The sequence below is a fragment of the Plectropomus leopardus genome, chromosome 3 (genome assembly GCF_026936395.1).
Source record: "Plectropomus leopardus strain MGB_pleo_1.0 chromosome 3, ASM2693639v1, whole genome shotgun sequence".
NCBI lineage: Eukaryota > Metazoa > Chordata > Actinopteri > Perciformes > Serranidae > Plectropomus > Plectropomus leopardus.
The window spans coordinates 30905790-30929607 of record NC_142178.1 but is presented as its reverse complement, the minus strand read 5'-3'; the positions used below and the strand labels follow the sequence as shown (position 1 = coordinate 30929607).

General features: G+C 36.6%; 1 protein-coding gene and 1 long non-coding RNA gene across 2 annotated transcripts in view; one reads left to right on the top strand and one right to left on the bottom strand.

The window, feature by feature from the left end:
* LOC148190026 (uncharacterized) overlaps window positions 1-13515 on the bottom strand; it is a 108022-nt gene extending 94507 nt beyond the window's left edge. Inside the window, exon 1 of the long non-coding RNA XR_015776151.1 lies at window positions 13369-13515. This is a non-coding gene — a long non-coding RNA (uncharacterized LOC148190026). The remainder of the gene's footprint in view (window positions 1-13368) is intronic.
* A 621-nt stretch (window positions 13516-14136) lies between these two features.
* Window positions 14137-23518, top strand: stx3a (syntaxin 3a). The gene is made up of 10 exons (XM_042484432.2): window positions 14137-14532; window positions 16201-16275; window positions 16374-16473; window positions 16584-16658; window positions 17269-17339; window positions 18446-18554; window positions 19232-19305; window positions 19958-20092; window positions 20931-21041; window positions 21942-23518. The coding sequence occupies exons 1-10, from the start codon at window positions 14503-14505 to the stop codon at window positions 22017-22019; spliced, it is 858 nt and encodes a 285-aa protein (XP_042340366.1). The 5' UTR covers window positions 14137-14502; the 3' UTR covers window positions 22020-23518.
* Window positions 23519-23818: the final 300 nt, after the last annotated feature.

The window sequence follows — 23818 nt, the reverse complement described above, 5'->3', positions numbered from 1 at the left end:
CTGGCTTATTGGTTTATCTATTATTATATTTTGTTGGTTTTACTCATGTGTTATCATCTTTTATTGGTCTATTTATCTTATTTTATTTAGTTTTTAGTTCATTTATTTCTTTGAATAAATACATGTTACTCTCTTTTGACAGTCTACTTTAAATATTATTATTTTATTGAATTTTAACATTTTTTGAGCAGTTGACTCACAACTTTGCATTTTTATAGGTTTCTTCTTCATCTTTATTATTTCATGAGGTTTTACTGTTAATTTTAATGGACTGGATTCACTATTATGGACAGTTGATTAATGCCTTCTACCTCACACTTTGTGCAGCACATAGTGCTTCCACCTTGAATGAAATGAGCAATATAAATACAGTTTTGCTAGCTTTCCTTAACAGTGACCAACAGTGAAGATAGATGATGTTTTAATGGCTATGATTGTAAGTAGGGAGCACATACAGCAATAACAAAAGTGTGTGATGGTGTTTTCAATCGTCAAAAGCAGCACGTTGAGGTTAGAATGGAAAAAGATGAAGAAGCAGAGGAGAAAAGAGAGGTGGAGAGGAGAGGAAAACGGAGAGGAGGGTGGGCCCTTGGCAGCCTTTGAAACAAACCCCCAGGTCACTCTATTCACCCCATAACTGCTATGACGCAACACTTTATACACACACACACACACACACACACACACACACACACACACACACACACACACACACACAGAGGCATGCACTCACACCACATAGACAGATAGGGCTTTCCATCAAAAGAGACTATGACAAAATGTGTTTTTTCTTCTTCTAATCAGCCCTTGCCATAAGGGGGAAGTATTGGATTCATTAGCAGCCAAACCAAAGACAGCCAGCCCATTGTTCCCTCTTTTATAGATGGTAGAAAAAAAACACAAAAGGGAAAAAAGAAAGAACCAGGAAATCGAGAAAAAACTTGATCTGGAGAATTTATAGCTTCTTACCATATGGAGCCTTCTTTCAATTAGGCCTGTGGAGAGCAATCAACAGCACAGCATGTCCTCAGCCCCACAGCTCGGGACACAACATGGGTCACGCTGTTTTTTGTTCCAGCTCAGTGCCAATGAAATGAACACAAAGTAATGGAATCCTTTTTCACTCTTGTTTCTTTGTGCTTAATTCATTTTTTCTTAATCACGTTGAAAAATGATTGACTTAGTTGGATTTTAATATGCAGCCATTGAAGCGGCGATGGTGGTGTCAGGCATGGGACGCCGGACGCATCGGCTGTCCATCGTGAAGAATATGCCGCCATTTATGTACATACTGAAGAATCTGAAGTGGATTTATGTGCAACTCAAGTACCCGCACTTAGAATTGCACTGACAATTTGTAGCCTTGTGCCTGTCATTTAAGCCATTTTCATTTTTAACGCTTTTGCTGAAGGATAAAAAAATGCCATTTAAATTCCATTTCCTGCATTTCTACATATATTTTGGGACCATTATAACCAATACAAAATCAGGGAAATAATTAAGTTGGTCATCATGCTAAATTCTGCCAAAAGATGACTAAATATAAGCCATTTAAATTTTTGACAGGTTTTTTAAGGGTGTAATTATGGTTTAAGAAGCGTGTGTGGGAGGGACACAAAATAACAAGGGGGCGTTTGGGGTTTGCCCCCAGAAAAAAAAAAAATGCATTTTGAATCCCATTTCCTGCATTTGTACAAACACTTAGGAACTATGTACAAAACTGAATTCGGTAAATATTTATGCTGATCACTTGAAATATAAATTAACACAATCCAGCAATCTTTTACAATGTATCCTCATTATTTTTTACATACTGTGTGTGACTTATAGTTGCTTCATGGTGCAGTGCAGAGTTTTAGAGCCATATGTTTAAGCTTACATCATTGCCATCACATGAGCACCAACATGTGTTAATGAGCCTAGCTTCCACTGGGAAGAATTCCATTCAATCATTTTGGGTCATGGACTGCAACGCAAAGAGCGGTTTAATGCTTGCAACATTTTTTTCCCAATTTTTGTACTCTGTATCAACAGCGCAGGTCAGCAGGACGGTTATATGATAATGACAAACAACTCCTTCCAAACCATGAAACAACCAAATCGCCAGAAAAAATGCTGGTATTTTAATAATGCTGTGGTTATTGTGTTTATAGATTTAGGCACAAAAAACACTTAGTTATGGTTAGGAAAAGATCATGTGTCCGTCTAAAGTAGCTGCTTTTGGAGGTACAATCACTACAGCAGGGATACTCAACTTGCTTTGCTAGGGGGCCATTTTTGTGAAATCAAAGAAGGCCAGGGGACAGTCACAGCAGCCCCATGTTTCTAGGATTTTAGAAAATTTCTAGATTTTGAAGACGTTTCTAGGACATTTTTCTTTTCGTTTCTAAGACTTTAGGAGATTTCTAGGATTTCAGGTTGTATCCAGGATTTTAGGATGTTTCTTAGATGTTAATGCATTTCAGGACTTGAGGATGTTTTCAGGATTTTAGGATGTTTCCAGGATTTTTCTTGGATTTGGGATGTTTCTGGGATTCAAGGAAGTTTCTAGGATTGTAGGACATTCATACGATTTTAAGACATATAGGGCTTTAGGACATTAAAGGCTTAACTGGGGCTTTTGTTGGGGGTGCGGAGGATCACCCACTGACACTTTTTTTGATAAACAAGCTCTATTTCGATACTGTTTTATGCACCTTGGCACCTTATGTAAACTGAAATTACAAAAACAATTCCCTTTGCAAATAATTTCATTTTTATTGAAAATTAAAAAATGGTTGGGGGGCCACCAGGCACCCTATCAGGGGCCAGATTTGGCCTGCAGGCTGCAAATTGAGTATTACTGCCCCACAGGAAACGCAGTGATATCTCTGTAAAAAACAAGTGCCTTTCATCACACTATCCCCACTACAGAGGTGGATCGCTAAAAAAAACTGGTGGCCCCATCTCATCTTCTGAGTCACAGCACAGCTTCAGATTATCGAGCGTATTCTATTAGTTCTTCCTACATTTCTAATGTGTTGTAACTAGTCTGTACTTTGGTGACTTCAATCGTGAGTCCAGCAGTTTTGTAACTTCCTGTGTAAGCTTGTCATGAGTATCAGCATAAAAAATCTCATAAGAAGGCATCTGTTATGTTTATTTGCACTGACATCTTATTACTTGTAAATTCTTCCACAACATGGCTCCATCAGTTAATTACTGATCCCAGCTCGGCCCCTCAGAACCAGCTCTCCTGATGGTTCCTCACAGTTCAAAACACTCACAGACTCACAGATTTTGTCGTCTTGGCTTCCAGGTTATGAATAGTCTCCCCCTGGGGGTCAGGTCAGAAAACTGAATGTTTCAAATCTCATTTTAAGACCTGCAGGATTTTTACTGATGAGCATGCATTTCCTCAACTTATCAAGACAATATTTTTTTAGTCTTGTGAATGTATTCATTTTTTTGTTTGTAATTTGTCAAACTGAGTTTGAGAGATGCTACATGAAAAAGTTTTTTTATTTATTTATTGATGACTATATGTTTTTTTTTACTTTTGCTTTCATATTATTAAAGCCAAGTTCAAAATGTATTTTGTTGACATATTAGAGTCAAAGGCTACATCTATTAAAAAACTCCCATGTTTTTAGGAATAATATGTTATATAAATCAGGCTATGGATACCATATGAACAAACCTCTCTTTAAAAATCTTCAGAATATAGATATGAATAAAACAAAAAAATTTTTTTTTTGAGAAAATCACCTTTAAAGATGTGTTGTGAAATTTAATATATTTTTAGACAAAATAAGACACTTCAGGTGAATAGCATAAACATTTTTAACTAATCTAAGCTTAGATAAGTAAAAATAAATATGTTCCCTTTGCATAGAAATCTTACTAAAACAAACACCTAAATGGATATCTTGCACATTTTCTTCCTACTAATCTGAAAGAAGACAAGTTATGGAAGCAATATAGCCCGAAATCTCAAAGTGCATGAAAAAATGTTTTCATCTAAAGTGTCTCCCTTTAAAGTAAGTTTGACTCTATTATTATTATTTATTTATATTTATATTGATTTCTGCTTTTATTATTCTTACTTTATTTATTTATCTATTTATTAATTCATTTTTATTTTATTTTATTTAATTTGTTGAATGTTGGTTGTTTTTTTACTTTGTTTGTATTAAATGTGAATTAAATGAAGTTACTACTATTGAGACCATGCAGAGATGATTAGAGCAGGTCCAGCAGCATCGTGTTGACTGAGTGATTGTGTGTTTATGTGCTAATAGGAATGTCTGATGTCCCAGACTTCCTAAGTCAGCTCGCTAAATTGCATTCATGTGTCATTGTTGTTGTTGTTGTTAAACCCAGCAGTAATGAAACACTAAGGTATTCAATTCACACATAGAGGGCTTCCTCTTTCTGTTGTAAAACACATTGAACAATGATTTTATGGCACTATTTTTTAATTTTGCTTATTTTGTTTCAAAGAGGAGGTAAAGCATCCTCTGTATGTTGGCCTGTGTATTTTTTTTTGTTTTTGGTTTGTTTTTAATCATCTCTCACTTACGGAACCTGTTAACGTAATATATGTAATAGATCCTGAAAATTGAAAAGTTGCATTTGTGACAAGAGCAAGATTTTTATGTGCCATAAGCTGAAATGAAAGGTGACCTCCGATATGGTTTAGGCCTTAATCACACCCTTAATGGAATCATTAAGTCTTTAAGTATTAAACATTGACTTTTTTTAATTTAAAAAAAAAAAATGTTATGTCAATAGTCATGAATGCAGCTCTGGGTCTCAAGACCAGTTTTTTAAAAGGTCTCGATGTCAACTTGGACTCAAGGTCCAAGTTCTTTTTTTGTACCAAGGGTAAATTTGTTGTGCAGACAGAAAATTCAGCATCACAACAATACAGATTTAAAAAGCATTAAAACAAATACATTAAAACAAGTATAATCTAGTATTAAAATTGTTTCGAAGTATAAGAGCAGTAAAAGAAGAACTCCTAAGAATGTCATGACAAAGCGCCTTTATATACACACACACAGTGTGCCGAGTGCATCATCTTGTGTTCACTTTGTTTCATATCACAGCAGGTACAAAAGTACTGCTATACCGTTAAGTCCTGCACCTGGGGACCACAAGCCAGAACAAAGAAGCTGAAATTCACTATTTAAGGGATGGGAACAGTCCTGAAGAATAGAGCTGGCTTTATGCTGCAGCTGTGATGAGTAAAGAACTGATAGGTTGGGGTGAGACTCACCTATAAGCGTACTAGCCTGAGTCGACCGCATTTTTACTTGTTTTTGTCTCGTACAAAGAGTGCTCTGGATTTTATTTCAACACTGGTCGAGACCACAGGATATTTCTCAATGCCTTCGCAAAAACAGGAGTGTTGAATTCAGATGATTCTGTTGATTTCAGCTCCTTAGTGTTTGTATTTATTTACTCATAGAAAAAAAGGAAAATTCCCACATATAAAATCAATACCCACAACACCTTTGGATTATTTTTTTCACATTTCTCATGGTACACTTATACATACAAACATATAAACAGTGTGTTGGTAAAAGAGCTGAATGAAGAGGAATCCTCATTTGTTTTCTGTGAGTAATTTTATAAGGATGTGTATTTTTTGTATTTTTCAAATGAATTAAAGGAGTGCCTATGGCTGGCATTTAGTGTGGGACTCATACTGGTCTGGTCTTGAACTGTTTCGACCCCTCTTGCCTCGGTCTCTTTACTCTCTGGTCTTGGTCATGACTTGGTCTGTGTTCAGATGGTCTTAACTTTAACACTGAATTAATGTAAAATAACTGTTATCAATATTTCTAACATATAAGAGAATTTATTTAATGAATCCGTTGTTCAGTTTAGGTGATTGTATGTTGGCGCTATGTTTCATTAGTGTGTGTATGTGCGTGAGTGTGTGTGCCTGTGCACGTTGTCAGATGTGATGTTTACCAGACATTTACGCTACCGTAATGGAGATTGAGTTTGTCCCAATGAGGCAGACCGGCATACAAACACTCCTCTCCCTCTCCCGCTGCCGCTGCCAAGACCTCAAATCAGAATTCATATATCTATGGCTAATTGTAGTAACAGTGATAACAGCAGCATGAAAATAAAAAAAAAAATAACATGTTAAACATTGGTTGAGAGAATAGTTCAAGTAATTTTTTCTGATAATATGTGGGTATGTTCATTTCAATTGTTCCTCCACAGACTAAACATGTAAATTTGATGAGCAACAAACCTTTTGGCTTTTATCTCAGACTTTTACAGCATAAAATTTCATATTTAAATATTCACTGCTGTTATGTTCTGATATATTCATGCCTTTATTGTTCTGGCCATATTTAGTTTATATACTCAGCAGACACAGGTGGTGGCGCATTATACTGAAATGTTTTTCTAATATGTAAATGGAATGGACAAAATAATAGAAACACCTTTCAATACAATTTAGTAAATATAAAATACCATGTACAATAACCTCAGTAATAAATAGAGAGTATTATTATTATCTTTCTGACAGTAAACTTTAAGGAAAAAGCTTAGTGAAATTAAAATCCATGATAGTGCTATTGTATTTGATTGCATTTGATTGTACTTGTGTGTCTAAAAAAGTGGCCGCTGAGTGTGTGTCCTTTATGGAAAGACAATTTTACTAAGAAGTGACATGAACAACTGTAACATTTACTTTCTATTACTTGAGAGAAGTTAAATGGTTTCAATTTGGGTTGCAAATCGAAAGCACTATCTTTTATCGATGATGGGTAAAATTAAATAGTGTTTAAAAATAAATAAAAAAAACTGCTTATTTCAAACAATACCAAATGTGTTTTTTTTTCTTCAATCAAAGCTCACAGCAACATAATGCAAATACTTTGACAGCATTGCGTAGCCTGTCAACTGATTGATTAAATTTCCCGTTTGATTAAATTTTTAAAGACAAATGAATCGATTGTTGATTAGCTGTTATCTTCCTTAATTTCAATGCATCCAGATCTTTCAGGGTGCCAACATCTATACAGCAACTGCACTGATCAATGGTGGCTGATGCTTGGATTATACTTTTTTAAAAAATCACTTTCTTATTTTGACATTGTTGCAAAAGGAGATTCTGTATATCTTAACTTGAATTATCTTCAGGGGAAAAATAGCGTGACATGAATTTTCGCTCACTCTTTTCTCCTTCTCTCTTTTATTCTCCTCTGATTTACTGCAGTGTGAGCAGGTCAGTTGCGCTGGCAATTTATTGGTCATTAGTTGCGATGTTGGCAGGTCTCACACCTCTTAATCCTGGGTGGCCCTCTCCCTACCTCTGCCTCCCTCACAGTCAAACCCAGGAGTTTGACCGCCAGGAAAACACACCTTAGCTGCCCTATTTCAATAATGTCACACACGTTTTTTTTAAATTAAAAAAAAATAAATAAATTCTCAGTGGCACTTATTGTGTGCAAACAAAAATAGCTCTTTTTAGTGTTGTTTAGATTTGATGTCAAAAAATGTAATGAAAAAATGCAATACTTTGATTTCTTGATAACGCAATGGCTCAAACAGAGCACTGTCAACATCACTATTTAGTGTTGGATTTGTCCTATTCTATGCAACCAGCTGTTGCTGAAAAGAAAGTCAGGGCACCATTTTCTGTGAGATATTGCACTGCACAATACCAAAGAATCAACCGACAACGTCTGTGACTTGTGTTTTGTGTGTGAGTGGCGTCTTCGGAGAGTAAAAGCTTTACAGAAGGTTTACAGACACCACTCTGTGAGCCAAGTTTATAATTGAGCGTTTTTTAATCAGAATGTTGATGATGAAGATAAACAATATATGAATATTCAAATAAATATGTAAATTTTACCCTGCCTAAAGGATGTCTACGGTGCAAGAATAACGCCAGTGGAATCCTCAATGACCAAATCACCTGAATATCGGCCTTTCCTCCTGCTGAGGTCGGGAAGAAGGGACTAGATACACCAGGCCAGCACAGAGAGGCTCAGGAAGACCTCCTACCCTAAAGCCATGAGGATCCTCAATTAAGACCCTGCCTAAGACTAGCCAATCAGTGTTTACTTTTACAGTCTTTTTTTTAATGCACACATTGAAGAAACTTACAGGATCACATTTCACTGAAACTATATTTGATAAAAATTTCATATGACAAATAAATTGATGGATTGCTTGAAATACAATTACACCTTTTTATAAGGGGATTGCTCAACAGTTCCTATAATCTCTGTCTTTTAACTTACACACCCAAAACTTGTTGTTCATTTCTGCACTGAAGGACACACTGCATTCAATACAACAATTTTGTAAATTTATGTATTATTTAAGTTACTTCATATGATTTTAAACATAAGTTTTGGACATTTTAAGGGCAAAAATGGATTAAGTGTGACCAAGGAAATGGTTTTCAGTGCTGTGCTTTAATATTATACCTCCTTTCTCAATTTAATTTTAAACCTAAGAGCATCTTGGTTGCATAAAAGTCAACTTAAATCTGATTAAAATTCAAATAATGATGAGCCGCAGTAGCTCACCTGGTAGAGCCGGCGCCCCTTGTACAAAGGCTATATGTCCTTGCCACAGCAGCTGCATTCGACTTGCTGCACCTCATCCCCTCTCTCTCCTTTCACACTATGCTTGTCCTTTCAAATCAAGTAAAAAAAAAAAAAAAGCTTAAAAAAATATAGATTTAACGTTAATAATACACATATGATAATCTTGTGTTGATAACCAGCGACTCTTAAACCATTTCTGTTTCTTTTAATTCTGTCTTTGTCTCCCTCCCCAACACCATCTGGTTGCCTTTTTACTATCTTTTAAGTGTAAATGCTTCTTTTGTAAGATTTTGCAATGCTATGGTCCTCCTCTCTCCTTCTGCCTACCTTCACTTATATCTTAAGTGTTAATAAGTGTTATTATTAGCATTATTATTATTAACATTAACAATAATAATAATAATACATTTAAATAAATAATAATTTGCAAATTGTATGTAGATATTGTGGTAATATCGCCATCATGAACTCTTTAAGCCACAATTATCGTAAAGTGAAAGTCTGATATCATGCCAGCCCTATATTACAGTTAGCACTGGAATAACAGAGACATGTTTCTGGTAGTAGAGGTGAAACTTTACACCTGTACAAAGTCTTACAGGTGTTAAATACACAGTTTAAAACCTGGCCTGCTCTAAGTGACTCACAGAAGAAACATTTTCTGTCAACCTACTTTTTATATCTTGATGTTATCAATCAAATTTGAATCCACAAACTATGGGAGCAAGAAGCTGCACAACTGAGATCAGTCAATATAAATAAAGCAGATAATAACTAACAAAAAAAAAATTTTAAAAATACACTAACGCAGTAGAAATAAAATAGGTAAGAAAACTACTGACTGTTTCCGGAGCCAGAGGGTGCTGATGGCAAAACTTCAGTCACCTCAAGTCTTTATCCTGGATTTCTGAGTGTTCCTGTTAGCGGATCTTAGGCAGACAGATGGAATAAAACCAGGTATAAGCCTGTGTAGCACTGATTTACTCGCTAAAGGCAAACAACAACCACTCAGAGTGATTCACTCATATTCTCTCTACCACTTGAAATGGAAGGAGACGTGATCATTCAACAACACCCATGGGTCTCTGACACCCATCCAGCACACTTGATCTGGAAATGAGACTGTTGAGAAGAGATACAAATTATCCAACAACACTAGCAACTAACAACACCCCGCAGAACACACACACACACACACACACACACACACACACACACACACACACACACACACACACACACACACACACACACACAGCTTGCTATAAATCCTGAGACCACCCGGGTCTGGGCAGACCACCAGGCCAACCAGTCCACCGCTGCATGTTTTTGATCAGCGGGTCTGGGAACACACATAAAACCTGGTAAAAGGTGGACACACACATGTATGCAGAGCCATAACGCTGTCACACACACAGCTACACACAGACACACACATGGACAATAATGGAGCCCTGGGTTTTATGTTTATAGTTATGTCTGGCTGTGGGTGTGTGTGTGTGTGTGTGTGTGTGTGTGTGTGTGTGTGTGTGTGTGTGTGTGTGTGTGTGTGCGTTTGTGTGTGTGTGTTCCTAACACCATTAGGGCTGTGTGTGACATGATGAGAACTAATGGGCTGACTGATAGAGGCACACACAGTAGGGGAGCGAGTGTGTGGACGGGGATTAACGTGAGGGACACCAGAAACAAGTCCAGGGCTAATTAATTAGAGTTTAGCTGGTTCAGGCCAGTGTTGAGATATTTTTGTCATTTTGCTACTGAAATTGTTTCCAATGTGGCACAATAAGAACAATTTGGATCAAAATCTCACAGGAAGTTTGTGTGTTTGTGACAAATAAAGCAAGCTTTCTGTGTCTTCAGAGATGCAGTGTGTAGGATTTATGGGGATTCAGTGTCATCTAGTGGTGAAGATTGTACATTGCAACACAGCTGAAACTTCTCATGGTTTGGATTCCTTAAATATTTATCACTGAGAAGGTTTTTACCACAAGTCGAATTATCCACAGAGGTTTCCTCCTTCTTCTCCAAGACAAACTGACTAGGTGATTAAAACAGTAAAAACACTAGATGTTTCATGCTAAAAGTCTGTGTTTTTTCAGTGATGCTTTGGATGTCACAGACTCTCCACTAGCCCAGCACCTGCAAATGTGTGCTCAACCATTTTCACTTGTTACTTAAGATCCAGACATTTTTTTACCAGAAACCAAATAACCCACAGAGGTCTCATCCTCTCCAAAACAAATGAACCAGGAGATTAAAAAAGATAAAAACACAGAATAAAGCAGTTTCACTGTGTTTTTCAGACACTCTTAATAATCAGTGTTTGGTTAGTCCATTATGGGCTACTATAGAAACATGGCAGTGCAACACGGTGATTTCTCTGGACGATGTAAGGATAAACAGCTCATTCTAAGGTAACGAAAACACGATGATTCTTATTTTTTCTTATGTCTTATACACAAAAGAAAACATATTATATTCTATTTGTGCCAATATATCTCCCTAAATCCTACACAGATGACCTTTGAGGAATTTGAAACTTCTGTAAATCACAAACATGCTTCCAGATCTCTGCAGTTTAGTAAAATCATAACTGATTATTTAATAATGTGCGCCATCTAACTGTGTTAGCAGTAGACAAATATAGCTGTTAAATTTGAATAGAAAGCTCTTACTTGGAAAAAAAGGAATTAAATAAGGAAACTAGGTATACAACTTTGTGGTCGTATGCCTCCGCCAGCCACTTAAGTGGTCTATACAGGCCCATATATTGCCATGACAGCTGAAAATGCTTCAAATAAAAATGTTGCTTCAAAGAAACAACAAAATCTAAAATGGATGCTTCTCACACATCATCAACACAACAGCACAAAAGATCTGCAATCAGCACAGTTTCAGGATTAACGCACCAATTCAGTGTCTGACCAAATGTTTACTCATCCGTTCCTGAGTTATGCAGCTAAATATTGGCCAACAATGTGTTTTTGCAGAACAATACAATGTCACAGTAAAATGACCTTTGACCTTTTGCATATAAAATGTGAGAATCAAATTAATCCATCCCACCAGCAGGTTGCCAACACACTCTCACTGCCCGAACAAATCTCACACCAAAACAAGAAAGTATCAAAGCCACTCCTTTGTAAAAAAATTTTAAAAATAAATATATAGGGTATGGTAAATAGACGTCTTTCCAAAGCCAGACGCACACAGTTTGTGTGGCTTCGGTAACGAGACCATACCAAAATCACACAAAAAAACCCTCTTTCATAGAGTTCGGCATCACTTTGCACTTAAATTTCACATCTATCACTAATTTAAAAGTTCATAAAAAAAGGAAAATAACCTGTCTTAATGCAGGTTATTACAGAACACTGAAGACACAAAAGCAACACGAAAAGTAAAATCTGCAATAAAACATAAAGGAGAAGAATCAATAATGCATGATAAGAGCTAAAAGTACCATGACATTCCCACCATACACTGATGCAGAAAAGGTATGGTGCATAAAGCGCCACCAGAATGCAGGGAAATTCAGGGTTTGATGTTCAAAATGTACCCCAAAATGTTGAAACAAAACCTGTGCTCTTGCTACAACCTTCATAATAAACCTGGAGTTGAATAAACATCTTTATGACAACAAAAACTGAACATTATACCTTCCCTACTGTAAAAAATTGTAGCAGATTTGTTGTATGAGATTGCATTAAATTGTATAGGTATACCAAAAAGGTGGACAGGGTGTGTCTTAAAGGAGGCAAGAGTGTGTTTGAAGTAAGAAGAGGAAGAAGAAGAATGATAACAAAACATTGTACATAGTATAGCCCCAAACTCATTTAAAGGTTTTAGGGCAGAGCTCTAGATCTCCATAGATCCTGAAACCACCTCTGTTTTACTACCAATACAACTTTTTAAAAAGTGCATCAGTGTCAATGTTTCCGGGGGAAACACTGACACTGAGGGGAACTATATCCATGACTTTTTTAATGACAGTTAAATGATATTTTTAAAATATACTATACTTTGACTTTTTATGGCATTTTGTCGACTTACATTGACAACGACAGTGATGTAGCCTTCAAAACATTCATGTCTCTATCTACTTTTCCACCTTTTGGCTTAAGATATTTGAATGAAATAGAGAGACAGTACAGTGTTTTTTATAGTAATTGTACCCACAGCAGTTGAGGAATAGCTTATGTAAGCTACAGTAAAACCACTTGCTCAAACTACAACCAGAACTGCACACCATAATGATAGAAAATGTAGTAGGCCTAATAATAATAACTAATGGTGAGTTTTTACTTATTGTTAAGGACAACATCTCAATTTTGGTACTTTTGGCCTACGTTAAATAAACAAGGTCATGGCTTTCAGAATATGAAACTCTTACTGCCAAATTCAGACAACAAACAGGTAATTTGAAGCTTGAAAAGACACAATGGCAAGCTGTAAACACTATGTCTATTTGAGATTATAAATGAAATGTTCAACATTATAGTAACCAGACAGTGTCTGGGACAGGGACTTTTCAGACAAACTAAGTGGCTTTATGGATATTAAAACGTCCGAGCCAACGTTAGCATAGTGCTAAGTGGCTTAGTACCGACCATTAAAATAGTAATGTGTCACTTTTGTCAATATGGACGTGCTGAACATCGTTAACTCGGTAACACTCTCCACAATTCATTCACTCGGTTCAATTTATGGAAACCATGAGCACCAAATAAATACAAAATATTTCAACTTTACCAGCACTGTGATCAAAAAAGCCGTTTAAAAAGTGTTGTTTCCCTACCTTTGAAGCTGTTAGCACGTCCAAACGTGTGTCCATTCCTCGATTATTTATATTCCTTTAGTTCGTAAGGTTCCTCCGATCAAAAAATCAAAAGGGTTTTTCATAAAAATTAATCCAAGTTGTAAATATTGTCGTGTGAAGTCCATTGCTAACCGTGTATGCTAACTAGGTTTTCAAACGGTCCGCGGCTCTCCGGTCTTCCTGTTAGCTGTTTCGGGGTGTTTGTTTTTAGTACTTCGCTGTCTACAAATAAAGTGTCCACCAGCTTTTCTGTGTATTCTTTCACGCCGGGACACCCTGTGAAATACAGCATGCGCTCCCAGTTTAGAAGGCAATGGGCTGGTTTTTTTTTTTATTATTTTATTTTTTATCTTTGCCGATATTAAATTAAAAACTTCGAAGGGCTTTTATCTCAAAGTGAGTATCAGTCACTTAGTAATATTTAGTAGGTTTAGATTTTTTAAATATAATATAATATACCGAATATAACATAATATACTGAATATAATATAATATAATATAATATAAAAGAAAATATGTAGTAAATAATTTGAATAATTTGACTTTTCTAACATTATTTTTAACACATTAGGGTGACTTCAGGTAAAGTATATAGACTAAGATTAAATTCTCCTTTATTGTCAATTTTTACATGTAATAGATAGACTAATAGTAAACACTTAAGGGTGTGTTTTACGCTGGCGGTGGGAGGGGTGAGGGGGGGACAGGTTTATCGTCCTGCACACTGTTGTAGGCTACTAATCCGTTCTTAGAGGATAGAGGCTTAGTGGGACCTCAGGTTGGGGTTGACACACAAACATAACCTCACAGAGACTCGTCTAAATAACCTAGAGCTTTTTTTCCATGAACACTTTTGATTTATTCCTTATTCTGGCTTCCCTTCATGTCTGCGGATCTGTCTGTGGCTCTGACAACCGTCTTCCGGCCAAACCTCCTGGATTAATTGAAGGAGATAATCATTTCCACTGGGCTCATTTGGAGGCCATTTTAATAGCTGTTGTAGGCTAGAAAAGCATCGTTGCCCCAGACCTGTGAATTTGTCTTTTTATTGTCCGTCTAGGGCCCATTTATTATTATTTATTTAATTTTTTGCCGAATCACAAACGTTTCAAAATGAAGGACCGACTGGCGCAGCTGAAAGAGGTAAGTAGATTTTTTTGTCATATTTTCTCCGTGTAGCACCTGTTGCTAGCACAGGCCCTAATGTGCCAGCTACAAGCCTGTAATATGAATTTAACGCACTGTTAGCAGGCTTATATGTGTGCATGCGCTGAAGCTCAGACCGGAAAAGTCCAATATTTTAATTTTAAGTTAAAGATAAGCTTCCATTACATATTTATTTAGCTTTTTTAAAAAAAAAAAAAAAATCAAACAATAGCATATTTCACCAAATATGAAAATGAAAAACTCCTAGCCCTACTGTAAATTTGAATATTCGAAATATATTCATATATATTTGACACAAACTGCAAACAAGAGCATGTTTTTATTTTGTAATATAATGTAAATAGTAGATAGTAGATAATAAGTAGACAGTAAGTAGATAGTCCTATGAATATAGTATATGGTCCTTCAGTCTGGGTGTTTGGTAGCCTAATACTCAATAAAGGCTCTTAATATTGTGCAAGGCTAAATAACATTAATAAACAGTTTAGTTTCAGGCGTGCAAAAGGCAGTAGCGCGTGCGATCCTGAGCATTCATTTAACATTAACCTCTAGTTGGCCTCACGTCACAGGGGCGCGCACGCACTTTGAGGATGACCTGAACCGCCCTCAAAACAGAAAACTGTAGCAGAGAAGCGGTCTGAAAAATACATATTTGGATCATAATAAATGGGACTAAAAATTTTGGGGGAAATATAATTCATTATGAAGCGGTGATCATATCTTATCCCAAAAGATACAAAATGTTTGTAGGTTTTGTTTCAAAAGTGAGGGGGGTTTGGGGTTCTCCTACGAAATTTCGACCTTCAAAAACTTTATTTCCTACATTCTGATGAATGTTTAAGCAGCAATTTGTGCATTTCTGCATCAGTTTATGGTGTAAAAGTCACTAATTTTGTCAAAACAAAGGTCCTCTGCTGCCCAGGAGGGTATGCGCAGGTACATGAGATATAAACTACCCACCTCTTCCTCCAGCCGTTTACAGTATGCCTGCCTATCAGCCGAAAAGCCGCTGAAATATATAGGAGAATATATCTGGGTCCTTCTCTGTAACCAGTGCCTTGGAATGAGAACAATGCTTCAGGACCCCTTTTTAAAATAAGATGAAGCATTTTTTTTCTGCTGAGAAATTGAACATTTTACTTTCACCCTGTTATGCAAGATTATACAAGATTTTGAAAGTATACCAAGGCTAGTATACTTAAGGTGTCCGAAACCGTCCCCTATCATGACTATAGTGCACTATTTAGTGTGTTCACCATTTTGTAGTGGTGTCCGAATTCTCTGCTGTTAATTTCATCCACTATTTAGTGCACTATAAAACGCCCAAAATGCACAGCAAATTTGAGTGTCCATACACTACATTCAACTCCCGTCTTCCACAATGCAATGCAGTCGTATATTTCCGGGGGGAAAAAATTCCAACGTAGTGTCTGAAATCTCATTTGGTTATTCCCTATAAAGTGCACTATTTAATACACACTACATAGTGAAGAGTGAGAGTGAATGAGGGGACGATTTTGAACACAGCTCCAATGTGTTGTAGTTATTCTGGCCTACCTGTCTGTATTTCATCCTCAAGTTCAGTACTGACCCCTTTTTTAATTTGCGTGTGTGTGTGTGTGTTTGTGTGTGTGTGTTTAACAGAAAAGTGATGGAGGAGGCGATGACGTCGAGATCCCTGTGAATAACGAGGCTTTTATGGATGATTTCTTTGCTCAGGTATTCTATTTGTGTCCGTCTATTCCTCACATTTCTAAAAGAAAAAGTATTTCTTTCCCATTAATGTGTGTGTGTGTGTGTGTGTGTGTGTCTTTCAGATAGAAGATATCCGAACCAGCATTGACAAGATCGACGAGAGTGTCACAGAAATCAAAAAGCTCTACTCCACCATCTTGTCGGCCCCCACGTCTGACCAGAGTAAGACACACACACACACACACACACACACACACACACACACACACACACACACATTGATGTTAAAGTCTGCCACTGTCTGTTACTTCTCTCCGTCTGCTCTCTTTCAGAAACACAAGATGACATTGAAGCCATCACCAACGAGATCAAGAAGTCGGCCAATAATGCAAGAAACAAATTGAAGTGTCAGTATTTGTTCTTTTTACGTTCCTTTCAGACGTCTTTTTGTTTGTACGTTTTTTTTACCTTTGACAGAAGTAGTTCCCAATTAATAAGGTGGATGAAAGAGTTTTTCCACCTGTAATTAAAGTTCAGGTCGTTTCAGTCAGCTCCATTACATTGTGGTGGCAGCAGAAGTTTATAAAGACAGATCTCTGAAAAGCTTTGCCTGGTTAGATGCATATTCAGTTAAGTGTGAAAATATTTATTAGAATAATAGCTTGTATTTTTGGTGAAGTGATACTTGAATGTTAGGAAACTTGTCTTACATAAGAAGCATTTTGAAACTCAGCTGTGCAGTGTGAGAATCTACCACCGCTCCCTGGCTAACTTTATTACAACAAATTTCATGCTTAAGTAGATAATATCCAGTATACTAATGCTAATTATAATCGAAAATTATTCCATTGTTTGTCATCTTGTGTTTACATGTGCACAGTTTTGAGTATATCTGGAAATTGTCTCATTTTCAGTATCTGTGGAATTTAATAACAACTAAATCACAGTACTTTATGTCCTCTGTCCTTGTGTGTGTGTGTGTGTGTGTGTGTGTGTGTGTGTGTGTGTGTGCATCAGCTATTGAGCGCCAGCTTGAGTCAAACACAGATGAGAGGGCCTCGGCCGACCTCAGGATACGCAAATCACAGGTCAGACAACATGAGACAACATTAAATTAAGCTTCCTGGACCCAGCGTCTACAGTAAATAAAACTGTGACTCAAAGTTAGAGGTTTGAGTTTACGCGCTTCATGTGCAGCTTCGCTCTCAGCCTGCCGCTGTGTCGTAGAAGGAAAAACCTGCAAATCACTTTATTTCTGTAATGTGACTAAAAGCTGTGCTTGAGCATTCACTCACTCTTTTGTAACCATTTAAGAAAAAAAAGAATTTAGGAAACTTTTAATAAAATGATCTAAACAGGGAATTGTTTGTCTATTATACACAAGTATTTTTTTATATTATGATTGCTTCAGAGGAGTTTTAGTGACCCATGATGGTTTAAATGTTGTTGTGGAGGCCCTGACACTCACTGCCGTTAAATGCTTTGAAATGCCAGCACTCAATATTTTCCCTCATTAGCTTCAAACCAAAAGTGGAGGCATTGTTGGCAATTACTGTGAGCTAAAAACATAATATGGTTTAAATTATTTTTTGAATGACATTCAGGGAAAAGTCAGTCCTTAGAATTAATGTTGGCATGTAACATTTCTGCAAACCATGGATACATTCCATTTGTACATTATTATTTTATGGATATGTTGAAACTTTCCACGTCATTACGTAACAAGAAATCCTGTGGTAAATGTTTGGTTCAGTTTAGGCACAAAAAATACTTGGCTTTGGCTAGGAAAAGATCATGTTTTGTATAAGAGTCCCTGGTTTTGGTGGCACAATCCCGTTTGGAAACGCAGCGATATCACTGTAAAAAAAAAAAAAAAATACTCGTGTATAGGCTAAAAAGCTACTGAAAAAACAGCAATAACTTATTGCAAATCAACCATTTTTTTGCCCAGATGTCACACCGTTCCCTGCACGTCCCTGCTGATATACTATGTCACTTTGGCAATGTCGATATGAGGCGTATGAAACATATAAATGTAACATATATGTGGTTTGCAGAATCATGCAATGTTTCTTGTTTCAGGCATCTGGGCTGGAGAAACTCCAATCCACATTATGATATGTGTTATTATGTGACTGCCGTTACTCTACTTTTTAAAGTCAATTAACAGGAGTTGTGTTCTCATTTTCCGCAGCATGCTATCCTGGCCAAGAAGTTTGTAGAGGTGATGACAAAATACAACGAGGCTCAAGTTGACTTCAGAGATAAAAGCAAAGGACGAATCGCCCGACAGCTGGAGATCAGTGAGTTACAGTCAATTATTACATACTATTAATTAAATATTTTCTATTTATTCTAAATGCTTGGCATTCATGGCTCCATTGATTACTTTTCACATTACATTAACACATTCAGATTTTATAGCTACTTCACCTGTCACAGTCATACAGTTAGATATAAAAATGTCTCAAAAATAAGTTGTAGGACTTATATGGCAGAAGTAAGTATCACTCTGTACATGTGATGTGCATACTCTACAAACATCCTTTGTGGTGAAAAAAAAACTCAGAATACCTTTAACTTCAGTCGGGTTTAATTCACTTTAAAAATGCTTTTATCAGTGATTATTGAAGCTTTGATTATGCAAATGGCACATTGACTTTACTGTTAATGCTTCCAGTTCAAGTGGCTGCATTGCCATTATATTGAGGGTCAGACAAAAAGATAACAAAATTCAGGTAGCACTTACTGAGACATAAAAATGATTCAAACTATAAAAACGATATAACATAAACCAAAACATTAATGGCAGAAGACAGTGTCAGCCGTCTACTTTTCACAAGTCTGAGCGCTTACAGTGACTTTAATAAGATGTTGATTCTCTGTCAGTCTGTCTTTAACCCTGTATTTAACCAGGCCTGTCAGCTGTTAACATGTATTTATATAAAACACTAATAATGGTCGTTTATGTTCATCACAGCGGGGAAAGCAACAACTGACGACGAGCTGGAAGAGATGCTGGAGGGAGGCAATGCAGCCGTCTTCACTGCCGGGGTAAAACTCACACTGTATGGATCTGTAGCCTATATGTTAATAGATGCACAGTGAAAACAACACAACCAGAGTAGAAATGATCCAATCAATTTAACAGAGAATAAATTGGCAATTTGTAATTGTCAGTCGTGTAAGAATTTGCTTTTCTTGGTCTTTCATGATAGTAAATTGAATATTTCTGGCTTTTTGACTGTTCATCAGCCAAAACAAGACATTTGAATTTGTCACCCTTGGCTTTTGGCAGATTAGTTGATAATGAAAATGATTGTTTGACCCTAAACATACCTACAAAGTAATCATTGCAATAAATATCACTGTAGTAAAACCCATAATGTTTAGGTACTTTGAGTTGCTTTTGGATTGGATAACCTAAAGTGTACATTATACATTATGTACACATATAACATTTAATAAGCAATTAAATTAGCCGCTCTTTGACACAGTCACAACAAAAAATGGATGATGAGCTTTCAACTTGCTTGTAGTTATTAGACAGTTGAGGTATTCACACACAAATTCACTCAGATATTTTATTAGATGTTTGAGTTTGTGAGTGATTGTCTCATTGGCACGACTCATCCTCTGATGATCTCCTTCTGATCTTTTTATTTTAATATATTCTAATTCTTCCACTGACCTCCTTCCTACTCAGATCATGGATTCAAAGATCAACCAGCAGGCCCTGAATGAGATCGAGGCTCGTCACAAAGACATCATGAGGCTGGAAAGCAGCATCAAAGAGCTCCATGACATGTTTGTTGATATCGCCATGCTGGTTGAGAATCAGGTACACACAAAACAACAGCGACTCACAATGGAGATTCAAATTTGCAGTTTTGTAACAGCAAATCTCTGAAAAACTATGTTTTGAACTGAGATTTCAAGTCAAAACTCTCTATACAATAGAAATGTTTATTATTAATACAGCTGCATTAAAATTATAGTGTCTATTTAGTGCAATTGTTTTACACAGGTATTGTTACTACAGGGGATTTCTAAATTTTCCAAATAAGTTGACAGTTTAGAGCATGGCAAGGCGAGTTTATTTATATTGTACTTTACACAAATGTTACTACACAATACGGGTAGGTTTCTGAATAACTGTGAAAACCACAAGCCACTTAGTTTGATGGCCAATAAACCATTTCTTCACACACATACACAAATGTTATTCAAAGTGCTTCACATTCAAATGATGAGAAACAAAATTTTTAAAAAAAGAAGAAAATAACAATTACAGCAGTTAACGACTGCATTGAAAATAGAAATATTGAATCAAAAATGAATTTGTCAAACTTACATGTACATTTTTTTATTATTAGATAAACATTTTAGAGGTCATGTTTGGCTTAAATTGTTAAAATAAGATTTTAGACAATCTCACCTACCCCCTGCAGTACTCCAAAATATCCTTAAAGGTACCCATACCCCCATTTGAGAAACCTTGGTGTAGGGTACTAATGTCATTAACCAATGAGTCTCCATGGAGATTCTGCTTTTTGAATGTTGAAACATTGCATTTACACATATTTTGAACCTCAGATAACTTCTCTGAAGATATCATATTATTATTAACATATAATAAAACACAAATATCTTACGCATTACTCCACCTTGTCCTCTAGGGTGGCATGATTGACAGAATTGAGAGCAACATGGACCAGTCAGTGGGTTTTGTAGAGAGAGCTGTGGCTGACACCAAAAAGGCAGCCAAATTCCAGCAGGAGGCGCGCAGGGTAAGTAGTAACACCACAAATATAATGACCTTTTGAATTATTTTTTTATCAGAAATGGAGGCGACCAGCCAATGACAAAGTTTACCCAGTCAACAGAATGCATAATATGTATAAGGCTCTGGTTTAAGGGATAGTCTGCATCTTTTAAAGATGGTTTGTGTGAGGTATTTTATCCATAGTCAGTGTGTTACTTACAGTAAATCTCAATCAACTTGCCCCTAGTTTGTAGAAGCAGTCTGACACTAAATGTGCTACTGTGAAAGAGCCGACAACAAAACATATTTTAGCACCTAAAAAAGTCCCACCTGAAAAAGATCAAAATCAGTGTAAGTGCCCGCTATATTTAGAAAATTTTCACTGCTTTACCTTGGAGTCAGACAGCTAAAATTACTGTTTTTTTCAATGGAGTCTGGTGGCTTTGAGGAGAGCCTTAAAGGCGAACTGAAGATATTAAAAGTTTTCCCGCCTCAAATGGCTGTCTGAGAGAAAGGTAAAGTGTTGAAAATATTCAAAATATAGCGGACACTTAAACTGATATTGACTTTTTATGTAAGGCTTTTTTGGGAGGCTAAAATATGTTTTGCTGCTGCATCTGTCCACAGCAGTACATTGCCTAGCCTGCATGTCGACGCTCCAAACTGAGGCCGTGCGGACAGACATATACTGACTATGGATGGAAAAACACCAAACAACCCCACTTTAAAAAAAATCTGAACTATCCCTTTAAGGCTCCGGTGCAACCTGGTCAGGAACCATCTGGGTCTGGTCTTGACTCAAACCTGATTGTGCTCAGTGTTTGATTTGTCTCCAGTGATTTTAACACCAGTGCTGCTGGCGAGGGTAACAATATAACACCATCTTCCTTTCTGTCTCTGTATCCTTTTCCTCTTTGTTCTCCAGAAACAAATGATGATCGCGTGCTGCTGCATGATTTTGGCCTTGATACTCGGTTCATATCTCTACAGCTTCTTCAAGTAGAAAACCTGAACGAGGCCACCCACCAGCTGAGTCCACACAGTGCCGGATGAGGCAGAGCAGGGCTGCTCTCAGATGGTCACAAAATTAAGCCGGGGCTCCGTTTACTGTCATTTCAACCAACTCAGAAAGAATTAAGGGCTGCAAATATTTGCATACATTCTCAGTTATTTCTTATTTTTTTATGAAAATTTTCTTCTCAGCTGTAGAACATATTGAGAGCCAAATGATGTCAGGGTTAAACAAAGCATAGCAACAAAATATTAGTCATCTTTCAATGCCTGCAGAACATTTTAAATTATACCAGCAACACAAAATGACCTCAGAAACACTATTGAATATTATATTCTTAATTTATCTGATGTGCGTAAATCCGTGTATCCCCCTTACATACTGTAGAAAGATAATGTTCCATTCACAATGAGAAGTCTTTTGTGTGAGAAATATGTCTTTCATTTTTGGCTCTGATCTCTGAAAAATTGCTGTTGCAGTAATTATGTGAGTTTTTATGGTATTAGGCGCAGGATGATGTCAGTAGGTGCTGGTGTTTCTGTGTAGGAGTTTTCAGGAGTGTTGAGTTTAGAGCTAAATCTGCAGAGTGGGAAACATAGAGCAGATGACCAGATGGTGGCACTATATGGAAGGATAAGGTGTCACTATAATATTCACAATTAATGTAAATCTGGCTGCTAGTCTGTTCTACCAGGGACTTTCATTTACTTTAATTTATAGGCCATGTTGTCCACTTTTTAGATATGAAAAGGGTAGATAAATTATCTTCTTGAAACAAGTTAATTATCTTGTGTCAGCAAGAAAATAACTTGTGTGCACAAGATAATGGGTTAAATTATACACACAACTCTATAACTAGTGTGCATAATTTCTTAAGCGAGCTGTGAGAGTTTTATTACCTCATGAACGCCTTTCTCAGATGATTTAAATACTCAGAGGATGCTGAATACATGTCAGGATCTGCCTTCACAAGTACATGAAAACAGTGAAAACTGATTTGATAAGAATGTTTTCATATCCAACAAACATCTGAAGACGATCTGTTAATAAGTGAGGAATGAATAGCAGTGGCAGTTGACATTTGATTGTAGTGTAGCTTGACTACATGACAACCACACTGCCCATCATCATGGTGCAGATCTAGTATGAAGTCAGTATCCTAAGTATTGAGACAGCTGTGATTATTCTTTGTACATACTTGTGTTTTGATGTGGAAACCACTATTGTACCAGTACTTTCTCTGCTGACTGCATCTAATGATATCTGCACCTGTAATGACTCCATATTGGGTCTTTATTCAAATCATGTTTCAGTTTTATTTAGGAGGAAAATAACTTTCCTTAAAGAATCTGCTTATTAGAGTTTTGGCGTTGAACTGATTAAAACATCACTGATAGTGGATGCTTTATGATCTAAAAATAGAGGTAAACTCTGGAGGTGTTAGAGTAGAAATGGAAATAAACACTGCCCTGCTTTATTTGATGACACTGCCACTGCCTCAGGGGTGTTTTACTGCTTCAGGTTTTTGTTGTTTGTGTATTTATTACAAAGGTTGCTTTAATTTTTAATGTGTGTTTTACCCCTTCTTTTTTAAGGACTATGACTGTATTTTTTCTTTTTTTTTTTTCGACTCCGGTCAGTCTTTGACATTTGCATCCTTCTTCTTTGCTCTAGATCCACAAATGCAGTCGGTAACACTGCAGGTGCACTGGAGCCGACTCCTGTCATGTCAGTTTACTTTAAAGGTTAAGCAGGTAACTTTAAAAAAAACCCAACTCTGTGATGTTTTC